Genomic DNA, 19,355 nt, shown 5'->3' on the forward strand with positions numbered 1-19,355 from the left:
TTTTTTAATTATAATTCTGTAAGTATAATATAAAATTTATGCAAAATTCCCAGCACTTTGCCCCATATATCAGCTTACACAGGGTGTATACATGGACAAGGAAAAAAATTCCCGGATTTCCTGGTTAAAAATATAAAAATACACTTTCTCCCAGATGAAAACACATGTTTTCCATGTTATTAAGTGACGGTATATTTTCCCTCGGAACTGTAAAACTTATCAGTCCTTTGAATGGTTATGTTTTTATACACGCTCGTAGAATTTCCCGGCACTTTAAAAACGAAACTCAGGGAAGAAAACTCCTCTTGGAAAGATTTTTGATGTGCAGCAACATGTACACTGCATAGTTTCGTATTATGAAAGTGTAAATTTGAATTCCACTAAACACCGCATGTTACTTTCCGAACCATTGTACTCAAGATTGAGAAGCGCTTTTGTAAGCCAGTCATAACTCATGTCACGTGATCCTGCCAGCCGATGACAGCGGATATTCAGACCACAGGAGACGTGATGTAGTCAGCTAATAGCAACACCACTGTTAAGTAGTGCAGATGCACAAAGAGGAAAAAATGTTTTAAATTAATATACATAGTGTTGCTACAAGAAAAGCAAAGCTTTCACATATAACATTGGTCTCTAAGGTCAATAAGCTGCATCAGAAGCTAACCTTTACATATATCACACAAATGTGCCAGTAAAATTTTTTGCCAAGTCCAGTGACTTGCCCTCAAAGTTTTCCACAAATAAATTAGCTACAGCATAGGAGAGAGAGCTTCCCATAGCACATCAATTTGCTCATAATAATGACATGAATGATCTTCTGGGCTTGAAATACTTCTAAATGGCTCATCATCAAATGCTCTGTGATTTAAGAAATTCAACGTACATTCTTGCACTTAGTTCAACTTGCGTAAAAGGAAATTTACTTTGAAAGTAAAGCTTTTCAAACCACCATTTGTAATATTTTCCTGTGACCTGTTAGAAATAGTTTCGTTTCAGTAGTCATCAGAGAGCACCAGATAACAGATGCCACCACACTTTGGCAGCTGCTATGACGCAGGAAGCCCGTATGTTCGCACGTGTAAAACATCGGAAGATATTACATTATGTCATAAGAGAAAAAAAGACATCAAAGGATCAAGAGCATCGGAATTTCGTGAAGCATACTAAAATGGCACATTTAAAATGCATACTTAAAGAACACATTCGTATGTCCAGATTCCCAATCAAGTAGGCCTCGACCTGATACTAAGCTTTTCAGTTGGGTTTCGGGATGGAAATTTTCTTGGAGTACCAGTACTGTATTAACTCATTTTTGATTCTTTATTATGGCATAATGCCATACATGCTAGAAGATGAAAACGTGCCCTTGAAATGCAGCGAGCAGTTGAAATTAGCCAATAGTGTGGAACTAAACACTTTGTTTCAAACAAATTGACTGCCTCAGCGCAAAACATTAATAAAAACCAAATTTATTTAGCAAACCAACAAAAATAACTTCATTGTCCTACAAGGCGATTAACACGTGGCTATCAGAAAAGTGGAAATAAAATAAAATCTGAAACTAACAACGTATATTAGCCTTCCGTAATAATGTGAATGTATTTTAATTCACCTGATAGCTCCCAGCCACAGAAATCCATTTTGTTTTCATTTGACGTGAGAGAAGTAAACGAAGAGGAAACAGCAAAATCACTAAATGTAAACACGGGTCACTTGGAGACTACACACTTCCACACTATAACTCAGACTGCTCTGCACATCAGCCTCGGATCTACGATATTTCTGAACCGGGGCAATACTAAGATAGTGGCGCCCCCTCCCCCAGCTCCCCTCCATCGAGTGTTTGAGATTCGGTGTCAAAAATTTGAAAAAATCGAATTTTCAAAAATATGTTCATTTTGTAGTGCACATCTTTATAAAGAGTCTGATACATAAAACATGTATGTTCAAGAAAATGTAAGACATGTTATTTGGTCTCAAGTGTGCCAGAGTGCAGTGCCCTCCCGCTTCACACAGCGTTCTCCTATGGCACGTTATTTCGCTCTGTGGAACTGAAACTTGTATATTTTGTACTGGTTGCCATCAAACTATATTCAGGACAGTGGAAATTAAAATGTCCTGTTGTGCCTCTCCTGTTTCCAGTCATCCGGTTTGACATCCTGCCCTCTTTACAAAAACTCGCAATCAATATTGGATGCTAGAGGGGGACTGTACAACTCGCCCTTACTAGTGTGGGGATCTAGCCAAAATTTTTCTGACAAAATTTCATTTCCTGGGATACATCGAGAAGATAATATGTAATCTTTCTTACCTGTTATTCCTGGTAGTCTGAATCTATGAATTTCCCAAGTAATTATAGCAACACTGATCATTCGCAAATCCAAACAACAGCATAATCAGACAGCAACTGGCGTTCACTCGTTCGTCTTTACTCCGCTCAGCTTGTATAGCCCGGTCCCCTTTTGCCTGCAGGAAAGTTTACTTCTAGATTCGACGAGGATTCTCCTGAAAGACATCACGTACACTATGCACGCGTTCAAAAATCAACTTATGATTTTTTTTTATTATTATTTTTACTATGGGACCAAACTGCTGATGTCATCGGTCCTTAGGCTTACACACTACTTAATCTAAATTACGCTAAGGACAACACGTACACCCATGCCCAAGGGAGGATTCAAACCTCCAACGGGGGGGGAGCCCCGCGAACCATGGCAAGTCGCCTCAGACTGCACGGCTACCACGTGCAGCTTATGATTCATTCAGAAAACAACTTACAGAGTGTATTCAAAAACCAACACATCAAAATCATATGAGTAATTGATAGATCAATGTGCGCTGGATGCTAGGCGCTTTGCGAAACGAGGTTTTTGGGCGCGGCAGTAAAATTTTTCCCGGTAGCATCTCGCTGCAATTGCTTACACAGCTAACAGCCACATTTCTGTAGCCAGAAACGGGAAGGTACTACTCATATGCCACTCAACTGCGCATGCACATGAGCCCGCTCACTACTGCTTAACGAATCTAATGTAAACAGTTGTGACATCACGCTCATAGGGGGGGCAATTTGTTGTTATGAAGCATTGCACAGTCTTCCTAAAGCCTTTGACACATTTTGCTGTTGGCAAACCCTTGTATGAGCACTGTGTTTAGTTGAGGTAAATGGCACATTTCCTTTACAATTTATGTTTTATTTTCCTTTTGTTTTCTCATTCACGTTTTATTGTTGCAGTTATTCTGCAGTAGCATGATACAGTAATATCCTTTGTTAGAGTATCAATTCTTACCAGTCAAAATTACAAAAAATTGACTGAAAACTAAAACAAAAAAATTACCGGAATTCTAAAAAATTCCCTGGATTTTCCTCGTTTTCTCCCAGATGAAAAAATTCCCGGGTTTTTCCCGGATCTCCCAGTTGTCCCAGGTCATATACACCCTGTTACACTAAGAATTTCAAAATTTACTCTGGAGACAACATTCACTGGGTTTATAGAAGTAAGTGTACAAAATTTCATAATTCCAACCTTCATAAAGTCTAAGAAAAAGGTATATAAACTTTAAAAACATAATTTTCATGAAGTGCTGAGTCGCAGATAGGCACAACAAAAAGACTCTTACAACGCAAACTTTCGGTCTTCATTAACAATAGAACCACACACACACACACACACACACACACACACACACACACACACACACACACACACGCGCGCGCGCGCGCGCAAACAACTCGCACACACTCTCAGGCAACTGAAAATATTGTTACATTTCATTCTGGATTTTCCATTGTTTAATTTTCAGGAAGTGCAATTTAAAAGTTCAGTTCATGTTTTTCTTATGTCACAACCCAATTTTTTTTCTTAAGTCACCTCTTCAGAAAGCCTCAATGTCATTTTTCCCTTCAAAGCTTCTCTTCTGATTTCCTGTTTACTGCCATCTTTCCTTTACCAGATCTTAAGCTGACTTTTCAGCTGCAGAAAGGTGCTGTAAATTATTTTTCTCAAGATGTCTCGAGTGAAATTTCCTATTTTGAAGCCCATTCTCTCTAATACCTTCATCCTTTGTACAACCTCTCCATGCATCATAAGTTGCAATTCTGAAAACTGTAGCATATGAATATGTGGTTTTAGGGCATTGTTTCCATATGAGTGAATTTAGAGACTCATTTGGATTCAGGATTTTGCCACGTACACACTTTTTAGAAGTTCAGGATCAACCAGAAACGTGTAAGTGGGCTTAACAACATCCAGGATACAATTTGGAAGCCTCTCCTTGTGAATGTAGGTGGTGTTATCCTTCTGAGCCTGTATATGTAAGTGTTGCTTCAAAACGTGGGCAAGGCAAGGTCACATCATGCATTTAATTATTTTTCAGGCACTTTGAATGTGATTTCATCACTGAAACTTTGGGAACTTACTGCTCACAATTTCTACTAATAAATAAAAAAATAAACTGAAAAGTGACATTTTCAGTCAATTTCATGAATGTCCCCTTAAAAGTATTAAATAATAGCCCATTAAAACAAATCATAATCAAATTAGACATTACCTGTAATTGTGTCAGCACCAGGAGTGTGAATGCTAGTGGAAATGGATAATGATGGGAAGGTTAATCTTCTAGGTCTTTTCAAAGGAGCCATCAATGCACTCTCCCCAATGGCACTCTCTTCAAGAGAGAGTACTTAATTCTGGGTGGTTGGTAGGAGATTTGAAGACTGCTTCTACCAAATGTAAGTCCAATACCCTAGCTATTGTGCTGTCTTATTTGGTATGAATGACTGGAGAAGAAAAGAATAAGAGAATAGTATACACATATAGAGCTCAGATGGAAAACTAAGCTGCTAAGTGAGATGAAGTCTGAGTTAGGGCAAGAAGACGACGAACAGATGAAACCAAAGACATAAGAAGAAAAAAAAGTTGGTGCACTCAATCTTAATCTGCCTTAAAAAGGAATTAAATACGGAACGATGCCAATTTTTCACCAACTACCTTCCGAATAATAAGCTCTCTTTAAAAACAATAAGTTTGCATACCACTGAAAGCATTGGTGTTCCAGAATGCTCTTCTCGTAAGTGGAATTTTGAACACATAACACTATTATACATACAATACACTTGAGTAAACAGCTGACATGTAGCTACACAAACAAGTGGACAATGTTACCTTCATGAAATGAACCATGAATTCACCTCAACAGATTAGTCTTACATTCAGTGGGAACACTGGGAAATCAAAGGAAATAACTCAAAATGAATTTAAACAACAAACAATAGTACATACTGAAAAAACTGTGGGGACAGGACAATAAGCACTATGCAAGGAAACAGGCACACAAAATGTAACAGAAAAATCCGAAATTTACAAGACAGATACCTTGTAATGAGTTCAAACTTATTATTGACAAAGTACTGTCATTAAAAACCTCACAGTCAGCTGTTACTTGGTAAACTGTGTGATGCGACATATCACTTTCGTAAAATGATGTGTCACCAAGCATCTGCCTGACTGACAGTTGAGAGTATTTTTATTAAAGTAGTTTACAATCAAAAACTGCCTGGAAGCTTTGTTATTGTTTGTGCAGTAAACCATTATGGTAGGATGTTGTGCATCTCCAAAAGGGGGAGTGCAGGGGGGGGGGGGGGGGGAGCAACAATCAACAATAGTAGTTTACTACACACTGCGGTACCTGCCAGTTAGGCAGTTATTCCGCACTTCAACATCCCAGCTCAGAGAAGGACACACTATCAAATAAAGATCATGTCTTGACAGTGCGGCTGATTTCACCAAAAACAAGAGAAAAAGAGTTAGCTGTTAAATAGGTGTTAGCATACTGTTGTTATGTCTTGAGCTGTCAAGTGGACATTTAGATTGAAGTTGAGAGATTATTGCAGTGTTCCTTATAAATAGATATTAATCTGAAGAGTTATTGTATTTGAAACCTGTGCCTACTGTAGAATTTCGAAATGAAGTTTGAGCTTCTCCAGATCTTCTCCGGCCATGAAAAAATAAAATGCTGAGCCAACTAAAGTGAAGGTTATACCTCAGGAGCAAATTAGTTATCTGTAATTATGGGAAAATCACAGTTGATTTCCTCCTTAATTAACTCTGATATTTTTACTTTATCTCACTCTTGTCATGTTATTAATTTTCGTTTCACTTTCCCATATGGTGCATTCATAAACATATGCTCCTTGGTGACACATTTGCATAACACTTGTATGAAGTAATCTTTTCTTCACAGTTTTTGCCAGAACCTCAAACTTCAATAATCAGTAGGTATCTTAGATTTATGTAATATACATTTACAACACTTCACAAATCTTGCAGTTTTACATTTAAAGGGGAGAGGGAGGGGGAGAGGGGGAGGAGAGGGAGAGGTACATGACAAAGGGGGGGGGGGGGGGCTTGAACACAAAAGGACTTCTTTTCTCTGATATGCAGTTAAATTATATAAAATATTTTCATCTGAGTATTGTCTTTTACATAACACAAAAACCTATAAGACACAGGATCATATTCTGGAGCTATGCAATGTCTGTCTTGACACTTAAACATTGGGTCATCACACTACATTAACAAATGGTCAATGGAAATAACATATTTACACTGAAAATAAGTTCATAATACACACATACATTACTTTGAATCTTTCAGTTTTTCTCATATTGTTGGCTCTATATTGATTTTTATCATTTCATCTAACTTCTTGAGTCGGTTTGCACATCATATGAATTAATACTGCTGTACTTTCACAGAAAAAGTTGCACACACTACAAAAAACATTGTTTTTCGAAATAAACTGAGTACTACAAACAATGTTCTCTAGACTGACTGGTATTTCCAACAGTTACTGCAGGATTTATTTTTCAGTTCAACGTTTCGTAATATACCTTTCTGATCAAGATGACCTAGCCTACCTAGAAACGTGTGTCCTTTATGTTGGGTATTTATCTTATTACCAGTTCATTACAAAGGGAAGAGATTATTTATCCTAAATGAAACCTGAAAATTTTTTGTTAACATGAAATGATGCACGTACATACATTCATACATCAACTAATGTGATTGCACGTTTAACTGATATTGTTTGGTACCTGTACTATACAACAGTCAGTAAATAAGCAGGAAATAGCAGGCCACACAGAAACAGATGCTGTACTTTCACAGCTGTTATTCCTAACTACAGATTCTGGCACAACTGTTCTTCTTGGCAGTATCTGTCTTTCTTTTTTATGCTTCTCTCCTTTCACATGACCTTGCACTGTGTGGTGCTATTTGTAACTTCAGACTTTTGGGCACAACTGTTCTTGGCAGTTATTCGTTTCTTTTTAGGCTTTATTTGCTTTGTATGTCCCTCCACTGCCTGTGAATTAACAAGTTCACCTCCACCGCTGTTATTTGGAACTTCAGACACTCTAGCATAACTTTTCTTTTTGGCAGTTTTTCGTTTAATTTTATCCTTCTTTTCTTTTGGATGATCATTCATTGCTTGGTAATTAACAAGTTCATCTTCACAACAATTATTTGGAACTTCAGACAGTCTGGCACAACTGTTCTTCTTGGCCGTTTTTCGTTTCATTTTATGCATCTTTCCTTTTGAATGACTATGCACTGCCTGGTAATTAACAAGTTCACCTTCACAGCTGTTATTTGGAACTTCCAACATTCTGGCACAACTGTTCTTCTTGGCAGCTTTTCGTTTCATTTTATGCATCTTTCCTTTCGAATGACTATGCACTGCCTGGTAATTAACAAGTTCACCTTCACAGCTGTTATTTGGAACTTCCAACATTCTGGCACAACTGTTCTTCTTGGCAGCTTTTCGTTTCATTTTATGCATCTTTCCTTTCGAAAGACTATGCACTGCCTGGTAATTAACAAGTTCACCTTCACAGCTGTTATTTGGAACATCAGACATTCTGGCACAATTGTTGTTCTTGGCAGTTTTTCGTTTCATTTTGTGTGCCTTTCCTTTCAAATGACCATGCACTGCCTGGTAATTAACAAATTCACCTTCACAGCTATCATTTGGAACTTCAGAAACTGTGGCACAACTGTTCTTCTTGGAAATTTTTCGTTTCCTTTTATGCTGCTTTCTTTTCACACGAACAGGAACTGCCTGGTAATTAATAAGTCCATCATTGCGTAATGTACACTTAAATCTCCCATTCTGGTGCCTTACAATACCATACAGTTCATCACCTGCATCACACAATTCCTCTGAACTCTGACCATTTTCATATATGATAGGAAAAACGGGAGCTCTTTTCTTTTCTTTGTTACCAGTGTTTGATCTCCCTTGTAATGATCTAACAATCTCCGAATCACAAGTGGTGAAAGCAACAGGAGATTCTTCACCACTGGAAGATTGAATTGAGTGGTAAGAAAAGGAAGTGGTACAATCAACTTTTCCTCCTAGATATCTGCGAATGCTATGATCTTCATGAAGAACACTGTCAATGTCTTCGTACTTCTCTTGACTGCTAGTCTGACTTCCCAAACTTTCCAATGGGAAACACTCTTCAGTGTTTTCTCTGAGTAATCGTATCACCTGGTTCATCATAAGCATTGTCTCTCACAAGTCTACCTGCTACAGAGGCACTTTCCTCATCACCAGCAAAACAAACTGTCACTCTATTATTTCTAGTATCACACGATGTTTGATCTGCAGGAATATCTTTATTACCAGTGGGAAAAACAAATAAATTTTCAACTTCATTTAAATCTTTTATTTCCGTTTTTATGATTTTTGGCCGGTGTGTGTCCGACTTTGGCAACGGTGACTGTCTAGTTTCTTCAGTATCCTCCGATTCCAAATTCTTTGACTGCATATTGATTCCAGTCTCTGAGGTTAATGAAATGCAACACTTGGCGTTATCAGAATATGGCACTTCCATTTTTATACTTTTGGTCTCATGTCTGCCTAACTCGAGCACATCAGACTTTCTTCTCTTTCTACCTCCTTCAAACAGAGCAATCTCCATTCTTTGTTCATACGATGACAGAGTTACATATTCAACTCTAAGTCCTACAAGTTCTTCACTTAACTTGTTCAACATTATATTAACATTTATTAATTTGTGATATATTTTAAAATTTGTTTCCTTTTTCCCAATGTATGGTAGCAAGGCATCATAGTTCCGCTTGCAGCATGTGAAAGTATCATCCATCAGGCTTGCTAATTCAGCAACTGATGTTTTTAAATCTTCTATTGTTTTTATGTGACTCATTATGTCGAACAACAGAAATGGCCCTGTGCAATGCAGAAACTGAATCCTGAAATAAGAAAAAGATTTTTTAGAGACAGAATTCACTGTGACACTTCAATACTACTTCACTTGCAGAATTATGATGCGAACCTTAAGGATGAAAGTAATTTTTGCATTATGTGTCACTGCCAAGTAACACAGCTTGACAAAACTTGGACCATATGCATAAAGAACTGCCACGGTATAGTACAGAGGGTAATGAGACAAACAGAAATGTGTCTTATTTAAAGACAATACTGATACTGAAGTCACCATTCATAATGTTCCCTTGGAGATTACAAATGTTGCGACATTGTTCTTAATAGGGACTGCAATGTATGATCTGCAACTTGCTCCCATGCTGGCCTCAAGGTTGATAAGGAATTCTTGTGGTACGACGTTCAACTCCTCCACTAGTGTGGTTGACAGCTGCTAGATGCTCATTGGTATACATGGACATGCTGCAAAACTCTCACCAATGCATCCCACATATGTTTGATGGCAGTTAAGTCAGGGGAATGGGCAGGCCAGTCCAATCATTGAATATCCTTTTGTTCCAAGAGCTCCTCCACTTACACTTTTCAATGTGGTTGTTCATCGTCATCCATAAAAATGAAGTCAGGATCAGATACACCCTTGAAAATATGCACATGGGGGAGGTGTACATTGTCACAGTAACGTTGACTAGTGAGTGTACTGAGTTCAAAGATTTCGAGATTAGTATGCCCATGCAAAGTTATGCCTCCCCAAGCCATAACACCTCAACCACTAAAAGAATAGTGTACAACAGTGTTGGATGTACACTAATATGGTGACACGTGGGAACATGTAATGCAGCCAGGAACATTGTCAAACATGATCGCTTTGTTGGTCCAGGTATTATAGTGTGGGTAGGCATAACGTAGCATGGGCATATTGAGCTCCACATCTTTGAACATGGTTCACTCACTGGTCAGTGTTATTATGACACTGTACTACTCCTCCATGTGCATCTTTTCAGGGGTGCTTTCGCCCCAAATTAATTTTTATGGATGACAATGCGCAACTGCATCAAACAGTGCAGGTGGAGGAGCTCTTGGAATGAGAGGATATTTGGCAAATGGAATGGCCTGCCCATTCCCTAGACTTGAATCACATGGAGCACATGCAGGATGCATTGGGGAGAGGTATTGGAGCATCTTCATGGACAATAACAACCATCAAACAGTTGTCCATCATGCTGGTGGAGGAATGGAATGCCCTGCCACAAGAAATTATTATGAACCTGGTGGCCAGCACAGAAGCACGTTGCAGAGTGCACACTGCCATCCATGGGGATCACACACCCTATTAAGAACCATGTCCCATCATTTGTAATGTCCAGGGGACCAATGTGGATGGCGGTGACTTCAGGGATGAATAAGTACCTGTGACAACGAATTACCAGCTGCTGTCAGTTACCATGTTGTTGTACACAGAGCAAAGTTCAGAATATGATCTTAAAAGGTGTCCGCGTAGTGTAATCCTTTCGTAAAATGATGGAATATGGACATTTTTTATTTGTCATTAAGAGTGATTTGAAAATGACATGAAATACAGATGTTAGAAATGTACTTGACAATGACACTTAGTCGAAATTAGCTAATTGGACAATTAAATAAACATCCCATTAGAGCCTACTGTGGACCATGTTTACATTTATTAAACTTCAGTGTAATAACTGTCTTTGAATAAAAGTCTCATTTCTGTTTGTCTCATCGCATACTTATTTCAGTTATCTTCTGTAGTACACTGTAACAGTTCCTTAAACATATGATCCAAGTTTTATCGAACTCTTGTTAACTGGCAGTGATATCATGCGAAAGTTACTTTTGTCCTTAACTTTTGTGTACTAATGTATTTAACTATTGTACAGTGACATGAAATAAGAGAAATGAGTACACAAAAACTGATCAATATGAAACAGAGTACAGGAGGTGGTGATGAATTTCGGATGCTCAACACAGCATATTCATCATCACACTTACTGGGTATCACATACAAGCAAAATTGCTGCAATGATTCCTGAGGAACACTTAACAGATTTTTTTTTTTTCTGGAATGTCTGCCTTTGTCGACACAGAACCGTATTTCATCACCGACAAAAATCATTTTCAAGTTATCTCATCATGTATTAAAGTCCAAAAACCATTTGGAACAACTTCCTTACGATGCACTAAACTATGACACTGAAAATATTCTTCTAGCAATTTCCATGGGGTGAGTTTAGTGTGTCTAAAAGGTACGTTACAATGGTTCAGAAAATTCTTTTTGACAAGTGAGCCAGAATGATTAAAAGGTTGCTTATCTTTGAATAAATGATGAGAATAAAGAAAGTCATAAGAGAGTTAGTGTCTACATTTACCCTGGTGTCTTCATAGTCGCATAAAACTAAACTGAGCTTGACTTGAGATGCTACTTAATGGAATGAGAATCAGATGAATCAAACTGCTAAAACTGCCTGTTAGAGCTCGAACTGCATCAATGTTTTCTCCTATTTTAAAACATTTGTTACAATGTCACTACCTAATGTCAGATAGGATGGTGGACAGATCTCCTGCCACACTGAGGGTTGCCCTTGTGCACCATATGAAATGCATGTAGTAAAAATATGTTGCATTAAAATGATATTTCATGAGCTTCAGATATTGGTAGATTATTCTTCTGGAGGAGAAATTTTGTTTCTATGGACAGTGTCCAGTCCTTGATCTGGGAAGCATTATTTCCTTAGATCAATGTGATGCAAGGATAGCCACACATGGGTGGTCGATTTGATTCACTGCTGTTTTGTTTACCATCTATAATTACTAATCTTCTCACTGAAGTATGACCCTTCCATCAAACAATGAGCATGCTACTGAATAGTACATTAACTGCAAAGAAAGAAAATGATAGATTAATACAAAAAGCAGACCTGTCAAAGTCAAATCCGTCCAACAGAAATACAAAATGATAACAAAAATAAGTGTGTGCATAAGAACTCTACACTCTACAACATACCCAGTGCCTCCAATGACATCACAATAAACCCAACAAGCCTAAGCTCTGCACATAAATATAAAATATGGAAGTTGAAAATGCTATGAAAAGGACAGATTGCTACTCGCCATACAGTGGAGATGTTGAGTGACAGACAGGCACAACAAAAAAAACTGCTAAACAAGTAAGCTTTCAGCCAAAATACCGCTTCTTAGCAATCTATCCTTCTTATAACATTGTCATTATTCCATCCTGGATTTTCCGCTGTTTAACTGGAAGTTGGTGGCATACAGTAAGAGGAAAGACAAGGTCACAGCTATGCAGGGAAACAAAAATGAGTTTTTAGTAAGTGATGACTTACTGTTGGAGGATATCACTCTTCCCAACTGCAAAATTGACGTGTGTCTTGAAATTAGAATGCAACAACTCAGCAAACATTTTAAAAATATAGTACATGCAAAACAAGCAATGGCAGAACTGGATTCCAAACCTAAACATAATTACAGAGGTGTCTTTGTACATGCTGAAATGAATTTGGTAAGAAGCAGTAACTGCGAAGAAGAAATCGCAAACTATACAAGAAACATGGTTCATGTGACAAAGTGACTACGTGGCATCCAAGCTCATACTTCATGGAATCACAAAAAGTAGGTCAGTGAGTGACAAATATAATTCCAAGACAAACTGTTCTTCAGAACAATGTGACTGTTTTAGAGCTATATTCACTGACCAAAACAAATTTCCATGTGATATTGCCCAAGATCGAATGGGATACATTTAAACTGAAATTGCCCTAGGACATAACGATACAGCCGTCCCCAAAATTCATACGAAATGTCTGATACCACATTTTTATATGCATCCGGATAATTATTGGACAATTTAGTGCTTCCCAGGGACTTGTATGTGTGTCTATATGTATATCATTCTGTCCAATTTGCTAATAATACTTGATATTAATTGTGAAAGCAAACAGAAGGTTCCGGAAAAACGTATATTGTCATAATTATCAAGGGATTGTTGTCATTAACAAAATCACATACAAATGCTGGATTGAATGTATAGTAAATAAATTGAAGGCATAAATATTTGGCAGAAAATGTTAAAATACTGTGGAAGTGTTGGCATAGGTGGTCAGCACCTCTAATTACCATAATTACAATTGAGTAATGAGCTAACACAAAGAAGCTCATTATCTTTAAAATCAGCTTAAAAGTTATTAACAAGCGATGCATTTTTGTTTGTTATTTATTTTTATGTCTTCCTGTGCAATTAGTATCCTTCGTAATTACATTTCTAATTAACTCTCCAATTGTTTACATCTCACAGTTTTCCAACTGCAGAAATTAAGGCCTTATTCGTACATAATTCTATGTATTTAATTGGATAAAGCACGAGCTCTGTACTACCGTTACATGTTAGGAAACAAATCCAAACTGTAATTAATTACGTAACTAAAATAATATGAGGGACATTATTGTAATAAAAGTTCAGAATGATTTTCTTATGGAAAACTAAAGATATTACTAGAGATGATTGTAATTCAAATATTGTATTTTATACCTCATTCAGCTGAACATCAATTTCTTTATGTTTTGTAAATTTAATTGTAGCATTGAAATTGTACAAAATTAATAATGGAATATTTTGTGAGCAATTGTTCAAATTCTATATAAGGGAAAGCAGCGAGGCTGTGTGGCAGTCAGTTAATTGTTGCTGAGTCTGCTAGAGAGTTTGATTGGAAGTCAAAGAAATCTGTGAAGTCTGTTTTGTCTGCATGACTGTGCAGTTTGGATGTCAATGTGAGTAAATCTTGTTAAACATGAAAATTTCGCATTCATTCAACAATGGACCAGGGAGAAGAAACTTAAGTTAAGTAACATTCAACATGAATCGTTACATTTGGTGGAGTTGAGCTGTGATTGATGTTTGAAATGTGGAAATATGTTTAACAAGTGACTGTTTCAGGTGAACATAAGACAAATGCTGTAGTAACACTGTTCACGTTACGTCGCACTTCACTTAGCGTAGACCGAGACTGTGTCCTAGGCATGCCCGATGTTGACTGACTGTGCTCCGCCTGTCCTGCCGGAGTTGTTGTTGTTCTTGTTGTTACGCCGGCAGAGGGCGCGTCCGAATTCTCGCGTGCCCTCTGGTGGACGGGACTCTACTTGCGGCAACTACCGTCCATGACGCGCCGTGCCAATGTGCGCCTCCCGCGATCTTTCTGGTGGCTACTACACTCCTCCTCCTTCGGGGGGTGAAGCCACTGTGATCCACTGCGTCGGAAGGTGGAGCGTCGGGCAGGAGCGATGACTTCCACATCCATGGGATGGCCGGAGTCGAGGGAATCTGCCAACCCTCGAGCCGGAACCCTCGAATACAGCTGGAAGTGACCCACACGAAGAGGCCCCCGTCGTCCCACAACCGGAGCCCGGGACAGAACGGGCGACAAGCTGTCGAACTCTGGATCCTGTTCCACCTCAGGAGGGGCAAGACCCAGTGGCGGGGACGAAGGGGAAGGGACGACCACAGGGGAACTAGCCCCCTGCGAAACTGGGCCGGCTAGGGGGGCCGGCTCTCACTGGGGCAGCTCGAATGACGGCGATGCCGGTGCTGGAGCCACTGGAGGCTGCCAAGGCTGAGAACCATCACAGTGCGGCAGAGTCACAGCGGGGAGAGGAGGTAACATCCCCTGTGAAACCAATACAGGTGCCGGCAATGGGGAAGCCGGTGCCCGAACGTGGACGTAGCTGATTTTGGTGACGACGTACCACCCGGTCCCCCACCTCCAAGGTATAGAGCCGGCGGCCATGACGGTGCAGGACCACCGCCGGTATCCAACGTGGATTGCGACCAAACCCATGGGCCCAGACTGACATACCCAGTGGAAAGCCAGGTACTCCGTTTTGGGAAGACTGGCGAGGACCAGGCTGGAGGAGGTGCAGCAGAGTCCTAGGTTGACGCCCATGGAGGAGCTCTGCAGGGCTGCGGTCTCCCATTGGTGTGGTCCGGGTATGCCGTCAAGAAAAACGTCAATGCTTCCTCTGCAGGAAATTCGTGCACATACTTTTTCATCTGCGTCTTAAAGGTGCGCACCATGCGCTCAGCTTCCCCATTCGATTGTGGATGGAAGGGGGGAGAGCAAACGTGCCGAATACCGAAGCGCCTACAAAAATCCTGGAAGGTCTGCGAAAGAAACTGCGGTCCATTGTCCAAGACCAGGGTGATTGGCAGACCTTCCACAGAAAAGATTTTTGCTAGTGCCTGGATTGCAACTTCTGAAGTGGTTGAGGAGCAGCGAACCACATATGGGAATCGGGAATACGCATCAATGACAATGAGCCAAAAGCCATTGAGAAACGGCCCCGCAAAATCGATGTGAACACGTTCCCATGCCTTGGTTGCCGGCGGCCATGAAGAGAACGCTGCCCTGGGAGATGCTTGTTGGCTCGCACACTGGGAACAGGCGGCCACCAAGTGCTCAATTTCTCTGTCAATACCGGGCCAGTACACATGTCTGCGAGCCAAGGTTTTAGTACGGGAAACACCCTTGCCCCGCATGTAATAACTTGAGGGCCTCCCGTCGTAAACTTGCAGGAACAACCACGCGAGGAGCTGTATCATCGGTAGCCAGAAGGAGAACTCCTTCCAAGACCGAGAGGCGGTCTCGTAGAAGAAAATAATTACGAAGAGGGTCCGAGGCCCGGCCCGGAGGGCGGGACGACCACCCCTGCTGAATGAGGCGAACTACTTGCCGGAGAACCGGGTCAGCCGCCGTTTCCCTGGCGACTCGAGAACTAGTGATCGGGAAGCCATCAACCGCCTGGCGGGACGCCACATCCAAATGAAAACACATAATCTCCTCTCGATCAAATGTAGGGTCCGGGCCCACCGGAAGACGGGAAAGAGCGTCGGCGTTGGCATGCTGGCCTGTAGGGCCAAAATGAATGTCATAATGGTACTTAGAGAGGAACAAGGCCCAGCGCTGTAGTCTGTGGGCCGCCCTATCCGGGGCCAAATAACGATATTAACGGCTTATGGTCAGTGATTAACTGAAACTTCGTGCCATACAAGAAAGGGTGAAACTTGGTAACAGCGTAGACAATGGCCAAAGCCTCTTTTTCCACCTGGGAGTAATGGGCCTGCGCGGGACTAAGCGTTTTCGATGGAAACGCCAGTGGTTGCTCGGAACCATCTGCGTTGCGATGGGCCAGGACCGCCCCCACCCCATACTGCGAAGCATCCGTAGCCAGGACCAACGGCTTATGGGGATCAAAAGTAGCCAAACAAGGGGCTGACGTGAGGAGGCCCTTCAACGAGGTGAACGCTCGCTCGCATGCAGGCGACCAATCAAAAGGAACACCCTTGTGCAGAAGGCAGTACAGGGGGTGGGCTATAGTGGAAGCCCTGGTAATGAACCGGTGGTAATAGGCTATCTTGCCTAAAAAAGCTTGTAACTCCTTCAGCGATGTGGGCCGAGGAAGGTTGACGATACCTTGGACCAAACTTCCTAGTGGCTGGATGCCATGCCGAGAGATGGTGTAGCCCACATACTCAATGGACGGTTGGAAGAAGGTTGACTTATGCAGGTTGCAACGCAAGCCCACAGACCTGAATTTGAGAAAGAGGGTGCGAAGGTTGTGCAAGTGGTCCGTCGTGCTGCGGCCCGTGACAATTATGTCATCCAGGTAATTAATACAATGAGGGATTGTCGACGTGACATGCTCAAGATAACGCTGGAATATCGCCGGGGCACTGGATATTCCAAAAGCCAACTGCTGGTATTGGTAAAGGCCAAACGGGGTGTTGACGACTGCCAGCCGTTTGGAGTCCTCATCAAGTGGTATCTGATGATAAGCCTCTGACAGATCGATTTTCGAAAAATAGTGGCCTCCTGCCACGGCGGAGAACAATTCATCAGCACGAGGCAAAGGATAGGTGTCCACCACCAATTGGGAATTAATGGTGGCCTTAAAATCGCCACAAAGACGTAATTTTCCCGAGAGCTTCTTGACAATAACGAGGAGCGAAGCCCACTCACTGGAAGAAATGGGAAGAACGACCCCTAGGGCTGTCAGCCGGTCTAGCGCTTCCTTTACCTGAGGGCGGAGAGCCAAGGGGATCTGCCTCGCGCGTAGAAAACGCGGGCGAGCCGACGCCTTCAACGTTAAGTGAGCTTCAAAATCTGAAACACGCCCCAGGCCCTCCTCAGAAATATCTGGAAAGTCTGAGATCAAAGATTCCAATGAGTGATAGGGAACGTCTTCGGAGACCAACTGTATGGTGTCAGCGATAGAAAAACCGAAAGCTTGAAAGGCATCCAGGCCAAAAAGGTTAGCGGAGCTCGCATCACTGACAACAATAAAAGTAATAGGCCGAGTGACTGATTTGTAAGTCACGTCGGTAGTGAATTGACCCAGTAGGGGAATGAACTGTTTACCATAACCGCGTAGACGCCGGTAAACTGGCGCCAACGGGGGCGATCCAAGGTCTGAATACGTTTGTGCATTCAACAACGAAACTGCCGCGCCCGTATCTACTTGCAGTTGTAACCGGCGCGACCGAACTGACACCTCGATAAAGAGTTTGCGTGCCGATGCGTCGGGAGCCTGGCCCGATGAAACTTCCTGAATGTCAACGTCCACGTCCTCTGTACTTGCTTCCTTCGATTCTTTTGAGGCTGAGCGGCAAACTTTAGCAATGTGACCGTTTTTATTACATTTGCGACAAACGGCCCAACGCTGGGGGCACTTCGACCGATCGTGATGTATATAGCACGACGCACAGGACGGCAACAGGGGCCGGCGGCCGGAATTCTGTTTACGCGCCGCGCGGGAGCGGCCGTAACGGCCGGATTGTACCGCTCGCACGTCGTCCACCCCGGACACAGTGGACGCGGCCGCGCCGCCCTGAACCTCCGCGACGTCGCACCACGCTTCCAGCTGTTGACCTGCTGCGTGAGAGACTTCATACGATTGAGCAATGGACAGGACTTCTTCGAGGGAAGGGTCTTCTAACTGCAGGGCCCGTTGCCGGACCTCCCTATCAGGGGCCGAACGAACAATGACGTCGCGTACCATAACATGGGCATACGACTCCCGCGACTGCTCCGTGACAAAATGACACTTGCGACTAAGACCGTGCAGGGTTGCGGCCCACGCCCGGTAAGACTGATGGGGCTGTTTCTTGCATTGATAGAACTCGACCCTAGCCGCCACAACATGCTTGCGGCGGCGATAATATGAAGACAGCAATGAACACAATGCGTCAAAAGACAAGGACGAGGGTTCCTGCAACGGCGCTAGCTGCCGCAAAACTTGATACAGCGAGGGAGATATCCAAGACAAGAAGAGAGCACGACATACCTCCGCATCGGCAACATGAAACGCCTGGAAATGCTGCCGAAGGCGATGTTCATATGCGTCCCAATCCTCCGCCGTCTCGTCATACGGGGGAAAGGGAGGAGGGAACGGCGCCGGAGCAGACGGCGTGGAGAGCAACGCCGGAAGCACTTGTTTCATGGTGGCCATGAGCTCCGTCTGCTGCGCAACCAAAACCCGCACCAAATCCTCCATGCCGTGGAGAAACTGCGAAACCGGAACAACGACGCAACACGCGAAAGAACGACCCTACTCGTCGCCAATTGTGTAGTAACACTGTTCACGTTACGTCGCACTTCACTTAGCGTAGACCGGGACTGTGTCCTAGGCATGCCCGATGTTGACTGACTGTGCTCCGCCTGTCCTGCCGGAGTTGTTGTTGTTGTTCTTGTTGTTACGCCGGCAGAGGGCGCGTCCGAATTCTCGCGTGCCCTCTGGTGGACGGGACTCTACTTGCGGCAACTACCGTCCATGACGCGCCGTGCCAATGTGCGCCTCCCGCGATCTTTCTGGTGGCTACTACAAATGCCAAGCATAAATTGTCTTGAAAAACTGTTTTATGGTCACACAGAACGAATGGATGTTGCCGCATGGGAAGAGTTGGTGTGGATAAAAACAACCAAATTCTCGGACAGCACTGTCACCCATCAGATGAGTAACAGTTTATTTTCTTAAGGAGTGTTTTTGTGAAAGTGACAAACATTTGTGTGGGAAGTTTTATATTT

The 19,355-nt window shown here is 42.1% G+C and overlaps 1 protein-coding gene across 3 annotated transcripts in view; it reads right to left on the reverse strand.

Moving 5' to 3' along the window:
* Positions 1 to 2,402: 2,402 nt before the first annotated feature.
* The window catches only part of LOC126168326 (uncharacterized), a 55,541-nt gene continuing 38,588 nt past the window's right edge, over positions 2,403 to 19,355 (reverse strand). For 2 of the 3 annotated variants that reach the window (XM_049920546.1, XM_049920548.1), the window contains exon 2: positions 6,415 to 9,278. In XM_049920546.1, coding sequence (XP_049776503.1) covers positions 7,249 to 8,571 — 1,323 coding nt within the window. In that variant the 5' untranslated portion in view covers positions 8,572 to 9,278 and the 3' untranslated portion in view covers positions 6,415 to 7,248. Of the gene's footprint in view, positions 2,509 to 6,414; positions 9,279 to 19,355 lie in introns of those variants that run through there. The other variant, XR_007535455.1, reaches the window with a different exon arrangement.

Source organism: Schistocerca cancellata, chromosome 1, assembly GCF_023864275.1.
Source record: "Schistocerca cancellata isolate TAMUIC-IGC-003103 chromosome 1, iqSchCanc2.1, whole genome shotgun sequence".
In the NCBI taxonomy this organism is placed as follows: Eukaryota; Metazoa; Arthropoda; class Insecta; order Orthoptera; family Acrididae; genus Schistocerca; species Schistocerca cancellata.